Source organism: Chiloscyllium plagiosum, chromosome 14, assembly GCF_004010195.1.
Source record: "Chiloscyllium plagiosum isolate BGI_BamShark_2017 chromosome 14, ASM401019v2, whole genome shotgun sequence".
In the NCBI taxonomy this organism is placed as follows: domain Eukaryota; kingdom Metazoa; phylum Chordata; class Chondrichthyes; order Orectolobiformes; family Hemiscylliidae; genus Chiloscyllium; species Chiloscyllium plagiosum.
Window position 1 is genome coordinate 49944314 of NC_057723.1, and position 17780 is coordinate 49962093.

General features: G+C 38.8%; 1 protein-coding gene across 2 annotated transcripts in view; it reads left to right on the forward strand.

Annotated features, from left to right (window-relative positions):
* ppargc1b (peroxisome proliferator-activated receptor gamma, coactivator 1 beta) overlaps positions 1-17780 on the forward strand; it is a 146173-nt gene that overhangs the window by 110906 nt on the left and 17487 nt on the right. For both annotated transcript variants that reach the window (XM_043703778.1, XM_043703779.1), the window contains exons 2-4: positions 10571-10747; positions 13551-13742; positions 15904-16026. In XM_043703778.1, the coding sequence (XP_043559713.1) occupies positions 10571-10747; positions 13551-13742; positions 15904-16026 (492 nt within the window). The remainder of the gene's footprint in view (positions 1-10570; positions 10748-13550; positions 13743-15903; positions 16027-17780) is intronic.

The following is a 17780-nucleotide window of genomic DNA, read 5'->3' on the forward strand; positions in this document are numbered from 1 at the left end:
TTTTGAAAGAACTGTCCAATTCATTCCATTCTCTTTGCCCATGTCCATGCAATCTTCTCCTTTTCAAATAGATATCCAATTTCCTTTGTGTCATAACCAGAGGTCAGGACCCTGAAATACTGTGGATAATTTTAACTTACAATTCCAAGATTTTTTTTGTTTTAGAAGAGGGCTGAAGCATCCAAACATGGCTGCAAATGTAAATTAAATGACTGCCTGGAGAGAGGGACCAGGTCATATTACCTACGCATAGGGAATTCTACCAACAGCCCTACAAAGGGTGATGAGGCAAATCAAAACAGACTGGACTGTGATTCTTTTTTGTGACTGCTGATGACCCTTTGCATGCTAGCGAGACATCCCTTGTGGTTTATTTCCCAAACTACGGATGCATTTTGCATTTTCTCCCTTTTGACGAATGCACAACGGCAAAGGTTAAAAAGCCAGTCTCAGCTCCACTAGTGTGTGGTAATGGGACTGAACACTTGCATGTGTACCAGCCTGCAATAATCATAGTTGAATAGCAATTCACCAGTCACCCCTGTGTTGCAGATAACAGGAATCTCTTAGTTTAAGAGGCAGCTAGCAGCCATAAAAAGAAACAGAATAAAACTACAGAATTTCAGCCAATCTGCAAAACTAAAGATTGTGATATCAACTATTCAACTATCAATGTCAATGCTAACAATTACCTCCATTGTAACAGTCACACGGTTCAACTATCAATTCTTCATGAACAATTGAGACTGATCTGTATTATCATTTATTAACTTTTATCATTAATCCCTCATCACCTGAGAGCTTGAAGATTTGAAGTATCACATCTGAAACTTTAACAAATTAGTGAATCTTGCTTGGCGTCTTAGCGTAACATTGGGCAAATAACTCCGAAATCATCCTCCTCCACATTTTCAGGGAGTGGATTTCACATCATCTAACGACATGTTGTGTGGAGAAAAAATGCCTTTTAGTTCATTTCTTTTAAGGTATTCCACAAAAGATGTGGCTTTCCAAATTAATAGAACTGACTGTCTATGTGTCCAATGTGAAATGTGCACATTTTAAATCTATAGTTTATAATAGGGCAAATTTCCGTGGTACGAGGTTAAATTAAAAACATGTAGAAAACTACATTCACATGTTTGACACTTCATGTCCCGTATACATTGTGAAGGGGATTTCTCTGTGGAAATAGCTTCCCAGTACAGTTTTGACATTCTATATTTGTCCTGTTAAAAGGTGTTGAATTTGGTTCTCAGTGGCAAGATTGAAATAATGATGTATGCTGATTTGGAAGGCTGGATTGTACAGATGACTATTGTGAAAATTGGATTGCCTGCTCAATTTGGCAATGTCAATGCTCAATTCTTCTGTGACCAAAATAAAGTGTCATCTGCCATACTCCATGCCTTCAGCAATGGAAATTTGCATTTGCTGCCATAATGCCTGTGAGCAAGAAATAATGCTTGTGAGAGGATGCGCTTTGCTTTCACAGGCATGAATGCTGCCTTCTAATAATAAAACCAAGAGTATATATAAATAACACTCCATGATCATGGGACCCTACTGGGAATTGTTTGCTGGCTAGCCGATTGGATCATTCCAGTTTAATTAGCTATCTACTGAACTGTTCAAGTATATAAATGTCAGCATGATACTGGATTGGAAGGCTGCATATGTGTTGAAATACACTCTCAGTTGTTTTTACACTCCTGCTTGTGGTGTAAAATAGGTCCCTTCACTTCAATTAAAATAAATGAATTGTAATGCAGAAGAGCTGCTCAATTATGGGAAATAAAACTACCTGGTATTCATAGTTCAATACACTGAAATACTCATTATAGCAATAAAACACTGAAACTGTTGCGGAGAAACATGTTTTTGGTGAACAATATGAAAAAAACCACACAAGATGACCCTTTTAGTACATTGAATTAAAGCTAAATGCTTGCAGTCAGAGAATAGCTGTATTGGAAGCAAATGCTCTTATATTCAGGTTGACATCCAATTTAGAAAACCTGACAATTCTCATTTTGCCAATTTTATTGAATGAATCATATTGGCAGGGAGTACCACTAGATAATTTGTCTGTTTTGGTTGCAATTATAGTTTTCATTTCACTGTAAAGCAGAAGCACAAAAGACAGGTGAGCAAATGTCTTGCATTTTGTTTTCTAATAACAAGCTCTTGCATCATACTGCTTTGGAGAATTGGATTGAAGAGCATTTTACTTCAGGTCAGACCTGGGCTGATGACCTTAACAATGAGAAAGAGTTTGAATTATAAGCAGAATGTTTTACACCCAAGAGAATTAGTGTAGAGGCTGTTGGCAAGCATTGCAGTAAGCAGGAAACAAGACTGCATTTATCTAGTACCTTACATGAACTCAGGACAGCTCAAAGTGCTTTTCAGCCATGAATGCAGCCAATTTGCAATTGACCAGTGGATCTGATCGAAATTTTTCAGTCCTGCTACATCCTCTTGTGAATGCTGAGGGCAAAACTAAACAACTAAGGAAGAGGAAGTTCTACAACTTTTCCCAATCATCAATGATGGGTGAACCCTGCATGTGACGACAAAAGTTAAGGCTGAATCATTCACAGCCATTTTCAACCAGTGTTACTGAGTTAATGATCAATCTCAGCCTTGTCCTGTGAGCAAAACAGCTGCCAATCTTCACCATTCTGCTACTATCCCTAAACCGCCCCTTTATCTGTAGTCCTGAAGAAGGATTATAACTGAAATGTTGACTTCTCCACCTCCTGATGCTGACTGGTTTGCTGTGTTCTTCCCACCTCTTGTCTGTCTACTTTGGTTTCAAGCTGTGCAGTTTTTTTTTGTTTCTAGCCAATCTTCAGCCAATTCAATTCACTCAACAAATGGCCAAGGGCACCGGGTACACCAAAGATTAGATTAAATTCCCTACAGTGTGGAAACAGGCCATTTGGCCCAACAAGTACACACCGACCCTCTGACGAGTAACCCACCCAAACCCATTTCCCTCTGACTAATGCACCTAACACAATGGGCAATTTAGTATGGCCAATTCACCTAACCGCACATTTTTTGGATTGTGGGAGGAAACGGGAGCACCCGGAGGAAACCCACGCAGACATGGGGAGAATGTGCAAACTCCACACAGTCTCCCAAGGCTGGAATTGAACCTGAGTGCCTGGCACTGTGAGGCTGTAGTGCTAACCACTGTGCCACCTGGATCTGAAACATTCTAGAAATAATGCTCCAGAATGACTTCTCTGTGCGACACACCAAACTGTTCCATTGAAACTGTAAAACTGACATCTCCTTACAGTGTGGAAAAGTGTCCAGGTATGTCCTTTATAAGAAGTGGACAAATCCTTTTATGGCCATTCATCACACCACCCACCTCCCTCATCTCATCAGTCTCCTCTCAATCATTCACAAAATATGGGAGGTGTCATGCAAAATGTGGCACTCACACAGCAATAACTGCTTACCATTAAATTTGGGTTCCATTAGGGCCAGCCCTGCATTTTCTATAGCTTTGACTCAAACTTGACAAAATAACTCAACTTGAGGTTAGGTGAGATGGACTGACATTGAGGCAGCATTTGACTAAGTGTGGTGTCAACGAGCCCTAATAAAACTGATGTCAATGAAAAACATGAGAAAAACATGCCACTCTTTTGAGTCACATCTAACACCAAGAAGAGGACAAGAGTGTTTTGCAAGAGAGCATCCTACACTCAACCATCTTCAGCTGCTCTGTCATGACCTCTCCTCCAACTTAAGGTTGGAAGTGGAGATTTTATTATATTCCTTTACAGGACTCTGACATTGCTGGCTAAGGTAACATTTCTTGCCCATCCCCAGGAGACAATTAAGAATCAGCCACAAGTAGAGTCACATGTAGGCCAGACCAGGTAAGGATCCTTCCAACATTTCAATTAATGAGTAGGTCAACCCATCAAGATATTTTCATCTTTCAGTCATTCAAGGAAAAATCCTATTAAGATCCTAATAAGTTGAAGTTTGAGTGCATTAAAGTTATGGATGCTACATTTCTTATTCATAACTCTACCCCTGAATGGGATTACTGATAAACACCAAACGTAAAATTAGCCAATGCTTGCATTTGACTGTTCTGTACCTTCGAGTAGAGACTTTTCAAATTTTTTGATGCTTATTCAAATTACATTACAAGAGTGCTAGACCATTTAGATAATTGAACTTTTTTTTAAGGCTTTTTTTTTAAAAATCAAGCTAAATATTTTTTAAAAAATTGTTCTGAACCTTACAAAAGCAAGATGTTGGCTATTTTAGGTTGGCTAGCTTATCTCCTAAATAGCTCATGTCAGTGCATCCAGATACTTAAATGTATCTTCAAATGAATCACCTGGCTCTGTGTTAACATGGCATCAGTACAGATCTGTGTTGGCTAAGCATTCCAAAATGACTGATTAAATTTAATAATTAATGGTAAAATTGCCAGCGAAGAATTTTTCAATCTTCTATGGATTACTGCTTGCTCACTAACTCAAGAGTCTCAGCATTTTTTTTACCAGTTTTCTACATGACTCAAATCTTGTGACATTTAGTTTAAATCACCAAGCAAGCTGATTATTACCAAGGTGAAAGACTTACTTCTACTCAGCTTATGCTGAAAGCATTTGTGACAGTCATCAGCCAATTACTGGAAGGCATGCTGTTAATAGCCAATCCCATGGCTTTGAGGGACTGACATGGCTTATTGCTGTATCACCAACTTGTCACAGAACAGCGTAACACAGTCGTAGTTATGGAATTACATCTTATGCACAATGTTCCAAATAACACCATCCTTGGGTGGATTCTGCAAATCTGGAAGAACAGACCCAGCAGGGATGGTAGCACAGTGGTATGCAATCAGGAAAGAGTTGGTCTGGTAGCACTTGATGTTTACTCTGGATCCCTTGAAATGTCATAACATCAGGTTAAATATGGCGAGGAAACCTCCTGCTGATTGCCACCTACCGCTCCCTCCTTGGCTGGTGAATCAGTATGTGTCCAGGTTGGACACTTGAAGAAAGCACTTAGGGTGGCAGCAGTGCAGACTGCACTCCTAGGTAGGGATACCTCAATGTCCATCACCAAATATTGGCAGCGCCACTACTTACCATGCAGATTGAGTCCAAAAGGACATTGCAGCTAGCCTAGATCTCCAGCAGGTGAAGAAAGCAACTAGAAGGTAGAGCAACATACATGATCTCTCCCTCACCAACTTGTCTGCCACAAATTCATCTGTCCATGATAGTAGTAGTAAAAATGACCATTGCACAGTCCTCGTGGAAACGCTGTCCAATCTTCATTCATAATGACGATATATCCATCGTGTCATTTGACTTTATCACCCTGTTAAATGCAATAGACTTCAAACATATTTAACAGCTCAAGAGTTAGCATCCATTAAGTACTGTGGGCCATCAGCAACACCAGAACTGTACACGAACAGAATCTATAACGTTATGACCCAACATATCCCCAACATTGCCATTACCATCATTCAAGGGATCAACCCTCATTCAATGGAGAGTGCAAGAGGGCCTGTTAGGCATACCTAAAATAAGATGTCAACCTGGTGAAGCTACAAAATGGGCTACCTGCAAGCCAAACAGCATAAGCAACAAATTTTAGTTAGGGCTAAGTGATTCCATTATCAACAGATAATGAATTAAGCTCATGAATGGTGATGGCCAATTAAACAATTAAGTGGGAGAGGAGGCTTCACAAACATCCCCATCCTCAATGATTGGAAAGCCTAATACATCAGTCCAAAAGAATTTGTAACAATCTTCAGCCAGAAGTGCTGAGTAGATGATCCGTCTCGGCCTCCTCTGAGGGCCCCAGCTTCACATCTACATCAAGTTTTTCACCTCAAGATGTTACAAAGCACTTTAAAACTGAGGAAGTATTTTTTGTAATGTAGTCGCCATCATAACACAGGAAGCAAATTAGCATCACTGTAAAACTGAACAGCTTTAATTTGCTTTTAATGTGTCTTGCTGGCCTTCATTGTGCAACATATAAAGCACCAGCGCTTCAATAAAGATGAATCTGGCTGACTCCCAACATAAGTGCACTAAAAAAGTATTTGTGCTGCAACAGTTGAAGACGTTGGTGACCTTCTCTACTAGTGAACTCTCGATGTTAAGATCAAAGGATTGTCATTGCCAACACTTTGCTAAAACAATCCAAAACTAATTGCACTGTCCCAGGCTCCCATGTGCCCTGCTTCTAACCTTAAAAAATGCAATTGTTTCTACCTCCCCCATTGGACATTTTTAAACATTTCATGTTTCAACAACCTATTGGTGCCTTGTCGATGGTGGACAGGCTTTGAGGAGTCACATGCTGAGGAATTTCCAGCCTTTGACATACTCTTGAAGCCACAGTATTTGTAATATCACTCCAGTTTGAAATCATTAGTGAATTTAGCAATTGCTGTTCCATTGAATATCAAAGAGAGAGTTTTAGATTCTGTCATGTTAGAGATGTTCATTGCTTGAAACTTGTGTAGTTTGAATGTCACGTGCCATTTAGTAGCGTGAGGCTGAATGTTTCCATGTCTTGCAGTATCTGGACACAGACTGCTTCAGTATCTGAACACTTATGAATGATATGAACATCACCACTTTTCACCTTATGTTGGAGGACCTGATTTGGAGAACCACCTGATGAAGGAGCAGCGCTCTGAAAGCTAGTGCTTCCAAATAAACCTGTTGGACTATAACCTGGTGTTGTGTGATTTTTAAATATGTTGGAGGAAAGGTCAATGATAAAGGAGCTAAAGATGGTTGGGCCAGGAACATTTTCCTGCCTGTAGATATCTTGCAGCGATATCCTGGCATTGAGATAATTGGCCTCCAATAGCCATGTACTCAGACCAGTACTTACCCCTGGATAGCCAGTGATTTCAATTTTACCAGAACTTCTTAATATTACAATTGATTAACTGCTGCCTTGATGTCATGAGCAGTTATACTCATCACTCCATAGAGAACTTTCAATTTCTTTAAGGGGCATTGCTTTTCATTTCATGTGCTGTTTGGAATGTATTCATTTTCTCATGGATATGCAACAATTAAAAGTTGATAATCAGCATTGAAAAAAAACTAGAAAGTAACATTGGAAATAAAAGCGAACTGGGAAGAAATTATAAAAAGGTTAGATAAAATGAAAATAAATTTTGGACACTGAATAATGTATTAGGAGTGCAGTGAAATCAGAAAATAAGTATATATTTCTGATTTCACGCCACATCTCCAGTGAGGATACTGGAGTAAATGAAAAAAACACACTTGCACTTTTGGTGCAGCAGACAGAAGTCACCTTGCATTGCAGTGAAGGAAAGTGCTATCATTAGAACAGAGATTCAGTATTGAGAAACAGATGGGATTTTAAGTGCATTTACCTGTCAACAGCATCTAGTGTAAACCTGCAGTGTGACATCAAGATTGTTGCCAGACGCTGGAAGGAAACTCACTCAGATTGATTGTTCCTCCTCAGAACTACCAAAATGTGACTTTCAGCAACCATTTAAAATTGATTACCTCAGCACCACATACTCTAGAAGACCTTCAAAGACTGATTGGAAGAACTGAGTTAGACAAGTAAAATTAATTTAAATTGATTAGACCAGGGCTTGTTCATTTATTTATTTATTTTTTAAAAAATCACTGAGCATACAAGTCCTTCAAGCAGGTGTGACTAGACTCTTTCCTTGAGGTTTTAATACAAGACAGACCTTGTGAGTAATAGCTTTATTCAAAACAGCAGGGTATGATATGGCTATCTTTGCTATTGAAATTCTTTGTCATTTAAAGATTATCTGATGCACTTGTGAGGAGGGAATTCAATCTTATTGTGATTGGAATCATACAAGATAGTGTATTTTCTTAAAGTTATTTTCTTAAAGTGTCTTTATCTGTTACATCAGTTGACAAATAGAATTTAAATGCAGGTAAATATTTTAAAACCGAGACAATAGTTCACATTAACATGGTGATCACTCTGCCATATCAAAAATTGTGATTAACCACAACAAATTGTCACCGGTCATTTGTACCGATGGCATTGCATTGCAAAAGTTGTTTCAAACCCACTTTGAACCTTCTTATCAAACATTGTAGAATAAATTAAAATTGCCTAATTGCATTGTGTGTTATTGCAGTTATTCAAGAGGTTTCTGGAACTCATGAGATAATAATGATACTGAATTTTATTGGTTTTTAAATCATAAAATCCTTTCGTCCTTCATTTGCTGGAAATGTGCCGATTCTAATTGCTCAGCTGAATAGTTGGTGTATGATTTTAATGCTGTTATGGACAGTCAGGCTGCTACAAATTGAGTAGGTCCTTGGACCCAGAAATTGGATCAGGCCCAAATTGGAGTGTGCTTGAGGCACAGAATACATTGCAAGTGCTTATTAAGGTTGGCAGTATGATTAGAAGTGAGGTGATAGCAAATTGGAAGCGTAATGTAGATTTTGGGCAGAATGATGAAAGGAAATGGGAAGAAATTGAAAGGAAGCTAGTAGTGGCCCACAGTTTGAACATGGAGTGCTTCTGACCAACATTAAGCTAATTTTTAGAACATAGAACATTACAGCGCAGTACAGGCCCTTCAGTCCTCGATGTTGCGCCTCCCTGTCATACTAATCTGAAGCCTAGCCCTATTCCAGGTATGTCCATATGCCTGTTCAATGATGACCTAAATGCACTTAAACTTGGCGAATCTACTACCGTTGCAGGCAAAGCATTCCATAGTGTTTTCTAGTGTTGGCATCCAGTAACGTGGCAGATATGACAAGTCAATTTTTATATATAATTCTATGGAAGTACTTAAGAGATCTTATTTTCATCATCAAGGCAAATAGTGGAAATCAGGAAAATTCGCAGCTCAGCTTGCCAGCCTTGGGAGAAAGTACCAACAAAAGTATCCTAATGACTTGGGAGAAGAGTTCAGATGTGGCCCTAGAGGCAGCCAGATACCTCTATGAATAAAGCTGGCAACATGATTAGAGATAGGGTGGTGGCAAATTGGGAGCCTAATGTAACTCACAGGTGCAGGAATTTGTCCCAGTTGCGAAACAAGCAGTGAAAGCCAAACCATACCACTTTACCCTTCACACACTAATAATTCATCATCTATGCTAGGTCATGTCTCCAGAAACTAAAAAAACTGCAGATGCTGGAATCTAAAGTAGACAGTCAGGAGGCTGGAAGAACACAGCAACCAGGCAGCATCAGGAGGTGGAGATGATGACATTTTGGGTGTTACCTGAAGCAGGGTTACTTCTCCACCTCCTGATGCTGCCTGGCTTGTTGGGTTCTTTCAGCCTTCCTGCCTGTCTACTTTAACTCATGTCTCCAGGCCAGGCTGTGATCCCCATCCATCAGGAATGTTTTCACCAGAATTCAGGTGCTTCAACAGGGCAATTGATGTTTGGGTTCTCAGCCACAACACTATGTGTTCTTATGTGATGGCACAAATGTCTATTTCTCCAAATGTTGAAACATCCAAGCCCCTGCTTGTTTGACAGCTTTAGCTTGTTGTCAATTTCGCAATGTTTGTTTACACAAGTTTTTAAGAAGTTTCAAATGGTTGTAATTTATATTATTGATATTTTAAAGGGCCTGGGTTATTGATATGTTTATTGATCTGTAATGAAACAAGTATGTTTTTAATATAGTACAAAATATTGAATGAAATTACATTTTAGAAAGCTTTATTTTACACATCATATTGCCACTTGAGGATTCCCTATCTCTATATAGTGTGTAGTGGGCAATTCTGAATAGAAGTGCCATAGTTTGACATGGGGCATGAGGGACCATGATGGGACAATTTCAAAAGTGCTCCCTAGTCAACCTGACACAGCTCAGGCCCTGATGTTTGCTTTAGGTCATCATCAGATGCAAATCAAAATACTATTGGATGTTTCCCTAAAGTTGTTCATGTGAACTTCTTTGCAATTGTTTCCTGACTGGAAAAAAATGATATCTACAGAGCCAATTTCACCCTCTTGATATTAAACATAGTAACTTGCATACTGTGCAGAGTATGAAATTAACATTGGTTAACCTGAAAAACTAGGACACAATCACTGCACCGCAAGAGTCTCTGTTCAGCACAAATTATATGCTTGCAAAGTGTTGATCATAAAATTGAACTGGCTGGTATATCCATAAACTATGCTTGCAAGAACCAAATTCCTGTTAACAAAAGACATATATATGTCTCTTTTAGTCTTGGATTCACTTCATATTAGTGACCTTATTAGAGTTAGTGTGTGGTAGTAATTCCATACAGTACTTTACCATGCAGAATTTTTGAAAAATTAAAAGCACCTAATATGATAAGTATATAGTCAATGGGAAATATTAGTTGGTTTGTACGCTTACTTTGGCATCAAATTTGCACTGTGTCACAACGATCATCATAAAGTTATTTCTGTAGACGCAATGTTAAAGGGTTAATTTTATCTAGATTGTTCCCTCATTCTGTGACTGAGGTTTATAGCAGACTAACTCTAATTATTCTCTTTCGCAGTATGGTTCAGTGGCCGGTGATGACCGTCTATATTCAGACTTTCCTGAAATTGACCTTTCCCAGCTGGATGTGAATGATCTTGATTCAGTTAGCTGCCTTAGTGAACTTCAGTGGGACAATGACCAAACAGAAATAACTTCCAGCCAGTATAATACAGATGATTCTGAACTTTTTGAAGTAAGTATGCATTTCAGATCTAGTACTCCATTCTGCAAATGCTAAATAAGCTAAAACATGGTAGAAATTAAACCTTTGCATTCTTTTGGAGCTAAAACATTTTGTTATGGTAATCACGTGCTATTTCCACATATTCAGTAAAGGAAGGAGAAAATGAGGACATTATGGTTTTGCAGGCAAGCTACTAAACACCATACCATGGTAGTTTGATATAAATGGACATTGTGCGTTATTTAAATGTTTATTACATTAACAACCATTCCTGAAAATATGTTTAAATATGCATTTTATTAATTTTAATTAAAATTATGAGTTCCCCATTCCTCCTGTATTACAAGTCATGAAGGCCTACAGTCTTCAGTTAATCTAAGACATCAAGTATACTGAATGTTATCAGCCAGTCATCTGTATACTGAAGCTCAAAGACTGAGGTTGATTTCAGTATTGGATTGGAGATGGACTAGCTCAACAGTTTCTTGTCTGTGCTTTAGCTTATCTTCACACTTGTAGGTAAATTGCTGGAAGTGAGGTGTGATAAAGTAGTGGTATGACTCGAGAAGAGGATTGATATAACCTTATTCGACCTTAGTCTTCCTTGAGATAAGTGTGGATCATGGTTTGCACATTATTATGGATTAGACAGGAGTTGCTGACAAACATCTAAGGGCATGTCCAGCAGTTGCTTCTGTACCTTACACTTTTCTTGAAGTTTCTGCAAGTTGGCCCTCAGGGCTGTGGCACCTCTGAATGGCAAAAACTGCACTGCAACTCTGAGAGGAGTTCCGCCGCTACTGGGAGGAGGCACTTGGGGAGGAATGTTTAATTATTTTCCCTGCAGTAGACAGGAGGGAGACTCCTCCCATAGTGACCCCAATCATGGAATCATAGAATCCTTACAATGCGAAAAGAGGCTATTCATCCTATTAAGTCAGCACCAACTGTCCAAAGAGTGTCAGAGCCACATTCACCTTTCTTGAATCACTCCCTTCCTGAATAAGAATGATAAGAGATGTGCAAGATTCCTGGAATGCAGTGCTCTTCCCAGATGTGATTTCCCTCATACCTGCTTCCCTTTTGCCATAACCCTTTATTCCCCAGCTGATCAAGGATCTATCTACCTCAGCCTTATATATATACAAGAACTCTACCCCCATACCTTCTGTGGCAAGGAGTTTCAAAGATACTTAAGTCTGTAAGAGAAGAGACCTTTCCTAATCTCAGTCTTATCAGATACTCCTTTATTCTGAGACTAATCCCTCTAGACCTAGGCTCTCCCATGAGGAAAAGCATCCTCCCAGCATTTACCATGTCAAGCCTGTTAAGAATCCTATATTTTTCAGTGAGATTACCTCTCATTCTTCTAAAGTCAAGTGAGTAGAGACCCAATCTGTTTAGCCTTTGCTCGTAAGACAACCCCTCCACACCAGGGATCATCCTCATGAACCTTTTCTAAACTGCCTCTATTGAAATTATATCTTTCATTAAATAAAGGGACCAGCACTCCTAGAACTCCAGATGTGGTTTCACCAGTACCTTGTACAGTTCAAGTAAGATTTTCCTCCTCTTATACTCCAAACCACTTATAATAAGGGCCGACATTGCATTAGCTGCTGCACCAATGGGCTAGTCTTCTGTGCCTAATGCACATGTATCCTCCAATCCCTTTTGTGTTGCAGCTTTCTGCAGTTTTTCTCCATTCAAAAATATTGTATTCTTTTGTTCTTCCTTTCAAAATGAACAACTTTGTATTTTCCCACATTATACAGTACTCCATTCGCCAACTTTTTGCCCACTTACTTTACCTATCAACATCTCTCTGTAAACTGTTTGTATCCCTCTCACAATCATCTTTCCACCTATTTTTATCATGTCGGCAAATGTGGCTACAGTCCATTCACTTCCTTCCTCCAAGACATTACTGTAGACTGTAAACAGTTGCGGTCCCAGTACTGGTCTCTGCGAAACCCCACTGCTTACAGGTCGCCAGCCTGAAAAGAATCCCTTATTCCCCACTTGCTGTTTCCTGCCCATGAGCCAATTAGGTGAAGCAGTTAAGAGCCATCCTCTGGTGTCTTATATAGGCCAGTATGGATAGGGCTGCCTCTTGAAGGGCATGGAACCAATTGAGTTTTTGGATTTGATATTACTTTAGCTGGTGCTAATCTTTTACTTTCAGATTAAAATTCCCAAACTAGAAATCATTCTCTAGTTAATTAGCCCTGGTCTCCAGGTTAGTAGGCAGTTAAAGTAACCACCATGCTGAAACAGAGGAACTGCTCAGTATTGTCCTGAATATTGATGCTATAAAGAGCAATACTAATGAAAAGTTTCTTTCAGTGGTTTACACTTTTGAAAATAAATCACAACCTATGTAATTGTCTCATACTTGCTCCTGTGCAGAAGTACAATCAGAGTAAAATGTTTTGCTGTAGTATACTTTCAACATCATGAACCTTATGAATTTTGGCCTTCCAGTTGGTTGTGCAAATTCTTTAAGCCTTATGCTCTTAGCAACTGCCAAAGTGATTTTTATTGAACACAACCTCTTTTACAGTTATTTTTCAATCTCCATTAATGTATTTATAATATATAGAGAGAGGCTGATATAAAAAATTGTAGTTTTCCTAATTCAAATCTCAGACGGTCGGCTAGATAAATAGAAGCACATTTCTCTGTGTTGCTTGGTTTATACAGAATGGATTAAAATTGAATGTAAATTTCTATGTTCCTCATAGTTAGAAAGGTAAACATTGTGCAACTGTGTCAGATCCTGTTATCTAACTCCTTTGCTTCAATATTCTAGATCATAGAGGAAGAAAATGAGGCCTTGCTGGCTGCTCTCACTGAGACACTGGACGACATCCAAGTAGATGATGTGAGCCTGTCTGCGTTCAAGGAACTTGCAGATGGAGTTGTGACTGATTCGTTGGAAACTGCCTCATTATCAACACCAGATGGCAGCCCTTCTACCACAAAGGCTGATGAACCATCTCTAGTAAGAATCCTTCCTACTGTTTAAAAGGAATTGGATGAGCCTCTGGGTACCCGCTGCATGGGTATAATGTAGGCAAAATAAGGTCTGAATTTTTTAAATTTTCAGGTTTAAAAATAGTAAAATAAGTTTTTTTGTTTCGTTTCCTGTTAAGTTGCATGTACCATTAATCATTTCTGTTAATAAATAGGTTACTGAAATCAAAATGTATGAATAGGCTAAGATTTGATATATTTTACCATTAATTTTAAAATGTTCCAAACAGATGTGGAATTTTCCTTAAATAGGACTTTCACTTGGCAACTTGTTCTGTCTTTCCAAATGCCCCTACTAGCTTATGTGAATTTGGATTAAGGTGGTCAGCTTTCAATTCAGTCACATTCATCTACTCCCTTCCCTCCACTGACAGCTCCCTCTCCAGAGAAAGTGTGAAAGTTTTGTTGGGCTGCTTCTGCAGGACCTTCAAGCTCACTGCAACCAAACATTTGCCTGGAAGGTTATCACAAAATGCAACTTTGCCAATTTGGGAGGATATGCGAATGTGGAATTTGAAACATAAACAGATCAGCTACAATCTTATTGAATGGCAGAGCAGGCCCAGGGACTGAATGGTCTCTTGCTGAACTTATTTTGGATGTTCATGGTATGATTTGATGGAAGGTCATTTTCATTTGCCCCAAACTATGTATCTTGCACCCTCTCTCAGTATCCTAGTTTTGAATGAATATTAATTTATAGGTCAGAAATAGAACAGAACGCATCTTAATTAATTCAATCGTACTGTTATCAAGTGTGTAGTGGATTGAAACAAGTATAAAATCACTTGGCATAGCTAATCACATCAATCCTTTCATTGTAACATTGAACTATGAAATCACTATGACATACTTGACCACAAAAGATGCATGTACATTTTATTTATATTATGCCATCTACAGCTTTCTTCTAGTTTTTCTTTTGATTGGCTACGGTGGCAATGGCCTATTGGTATTATCACTAAACTATTAATCCAGTGATCCAGCTTCCAATCGGCCTTAGCAGATGGTGGAATCTGAATTCAATAAAAATCTGGAATGATAAGTCTAATGATGATTGGGAAACCGTTGTCAAGTGTCAGGAAAACCCCCATTTGGTTTGCTAATGTTTCTTCAAGAGGGAAACTGCTCTCCTCAACTGGCCTGGCCAACATGCTGCTCCAGATCCACAGCAATGTGGTGGATTCTTAACTGCTGTCTGAGGAAATTCTATGGGATTTGAACTGGTCTGACCAATGACACCTACATGCTGTGAATGAATTAACAAAAAAGAAAAATGGGACCATTCAACTTTATTTCATAAGGGTGAATTTTTCTGCCAACTTTGTTAAACCAGAAGCCTCTCTTGTATAAAAACAGGACTTATTGGTTGTATTTTTTTAATTGAATAAATCTTTTGCTCATTTTGTTTTAAAATAGTTCCTGAGAAAAAGATTCAGAATTTTGAAAGAAGTTGTGGATGCCAAAAATAGTAAATGTCTGGACATAATAAAATATGTTGGAAAAACTCAGCAGGTCAAGCAGCATCTGTGTGGAGGTTCAGGGTTAACATTTCGTTTGACAATCTTTGAGAGCAGTTCTGATGCTGAGTTTTTCCAGCATTTTTCATTCTTGTTTCAAATTTTATGCATTCGCAGTATTTGCTTTTGAAATACTTGGGCATACTGGCTGTGCAGTAGGCTAATCAGAGGATTCAGGTGATTCCATTAATCATGTCAATGCATGAACAATTTATAATCTATCTTTTGAAACATGAGATTAAATTATAGTTTTTTTTATATTGCTCCCTGGTGACTATTATTATTTATAATATATACTGTTTCAATTTCTTTCTGGTTTTGGTCAGGTTTTATGTCATCAGCAGCTGTCAGTACAGTCAGCAAATGTCAGTGTATTCCCTGTCTTTGATGTGCTTTGACATTCATACAAGAGGATTAGCGATTATGCCATAATTACTGCAGGTTTATTAAGACCTAATCTGCAGTCAATCTCTGTCCAGTATATATTATAAAAATCTAACACGAAGAAAGTAGAAATTCTATAATATACATTTCTATTACAGTTTTTGTTTGTAAGTGGAATTTATATTAAACTTGTAATGTAATATTTTGACATATACTTTTTGATAGTTAAGGAAACTCCTTCTGGCTCCACAAAATGTGCAGTTAAGCTATGAACGACAAAAGGGAACCAGTTCTACACAAAACGCATCCAGTAACCACAAGCCAAAAGCACATCGCCCTTCTATCAAGGTATTATTCTCTTATACTGCATTGCGTGTATCTTTACTTTTTACAGATATAGCTCGTTTTTGGTTTGTATTGTTTAATTATTATTTGCAACTTCTTCTGAGTTCCGTGAAATATTACTGATCTAATGTAATGGATTTTTAATGCATTCTCGCACTTTCAGTCATGGCAGAATATTTTTACCACTGCTTTAATTCATAATTTTTAGCGGTGGTGAGTCACAGAAGTGGCTCCAGTAGAGGAATATTTCACTGAAGCAAAAAGATACAAAATTTCCTTTGGTGTCTCAGTTGATTCAAATATTGTCTAACTGATATTTGCAGAGTTGCAAATAAACCCAGAAGCTTCCAGCTTTGATTTCTGGTCTGTTTGCAGCGAGGACAATGATATCGATACCATATCCATGGGTTAGGGAGGGGAAAAATCTGCTAAAATTCTATTGGACTGCTTACCCCTGTTAGATTGTTATGAAAGTGTGGACATCGAGTGAGAAAAAGCTGTGAAGACCCCATGGACAGAATGTCTTGTGTCCTGCCGGCAGGTTAACAGATGTGGGGGGTTTCCACCTGAGTTTGTGCCCTACTAACCTCAACTGATAGCCCCAAAATGGCTAATTCTTAGCTGTTTCCTTGCCCAGCCTCAATTTTGAGATTGACGGGAAGGGTTCAGGGACAGCAGGGAATCCTAGCTAGTTAACCTGCGGGAATCTCAAACAGGACATTACTGGGGTAGTGAAGTGCCTACCTCATGGCCCTCCTTCCACTTTGGCTGCTTCAAAAGTCAACCCCCCAGTGCATGCTCACTCCCCTCAACACTAAACCTGGCCCATGGAGTCAAAGATTCCGAATCTGACGGCTCCTTGTTGAGTCACAGCCTTAACCAGTAGCACTACTAAGACTACAGGACTGCTGACCAATGTGATTGGCTGGCAGTGGAGGCAGATCTCTTACACGGGTTTATAAAATCATGAGGGGTATTTAAAAGGTAAATAGACAAGGTTGGTTCCCTGGGTTTGGAATCCAGAACTAGAGGACATAGGTTTAGTGTGAGAGGGGAAAGATTTAAAAGGGACATAAGGGACAACGTTTTCACGCAAGGGGTGATATGGAATGTGCTGCTAGAGGAAGTGGTAGTAGACCGGCAGGAGGCTGGAAGGATACAGCAAGCCAGGCAGCATCAGGAGGTGGAGAAGTCAACGTTTCAGGTGGTGACCCTGAAGAATTGGATTCCACTATCTGCATTTTTTTTTTGTCTCTGAGGAAGTGGTGGAGGCTGATACAATTACAACTTTTAAAAGGTATCTGGATGGATATATGAACAGGAAGGATTCAGAGGGATATGGGCCAACTGCTGGCAAATGGGACGAGATTAATTTAGGATACCTGGTTGACATGGACAAATTAGACAATAGCATCTGTTTCCATGCTGTACATCTCTATGACTCTCCGACCTTAAGTGAGGGATGGAACTCCAGACTGCAACCAACAAATAAAATTTATAAAAATATTACTGTAATCATATAATAAATAAATTACATTGGTGTCGTGCTGTCACCCACTATCTCTTCAGATGGCAGAACAAAAAGTCTTGACCTATGAGGAAATAGTATGTGGAATCTCCATTGCCATATAGATGAGGTCTTTAGATAAAGCTTTACTGTTATTATTATTGTACTGTATTATTGCTTTTGAATTACTAAAATGAAGAGAGGTGAAAATTGTTTTGGCAAAGTGAAGTTTATGAAGTCTCAGTTTTAA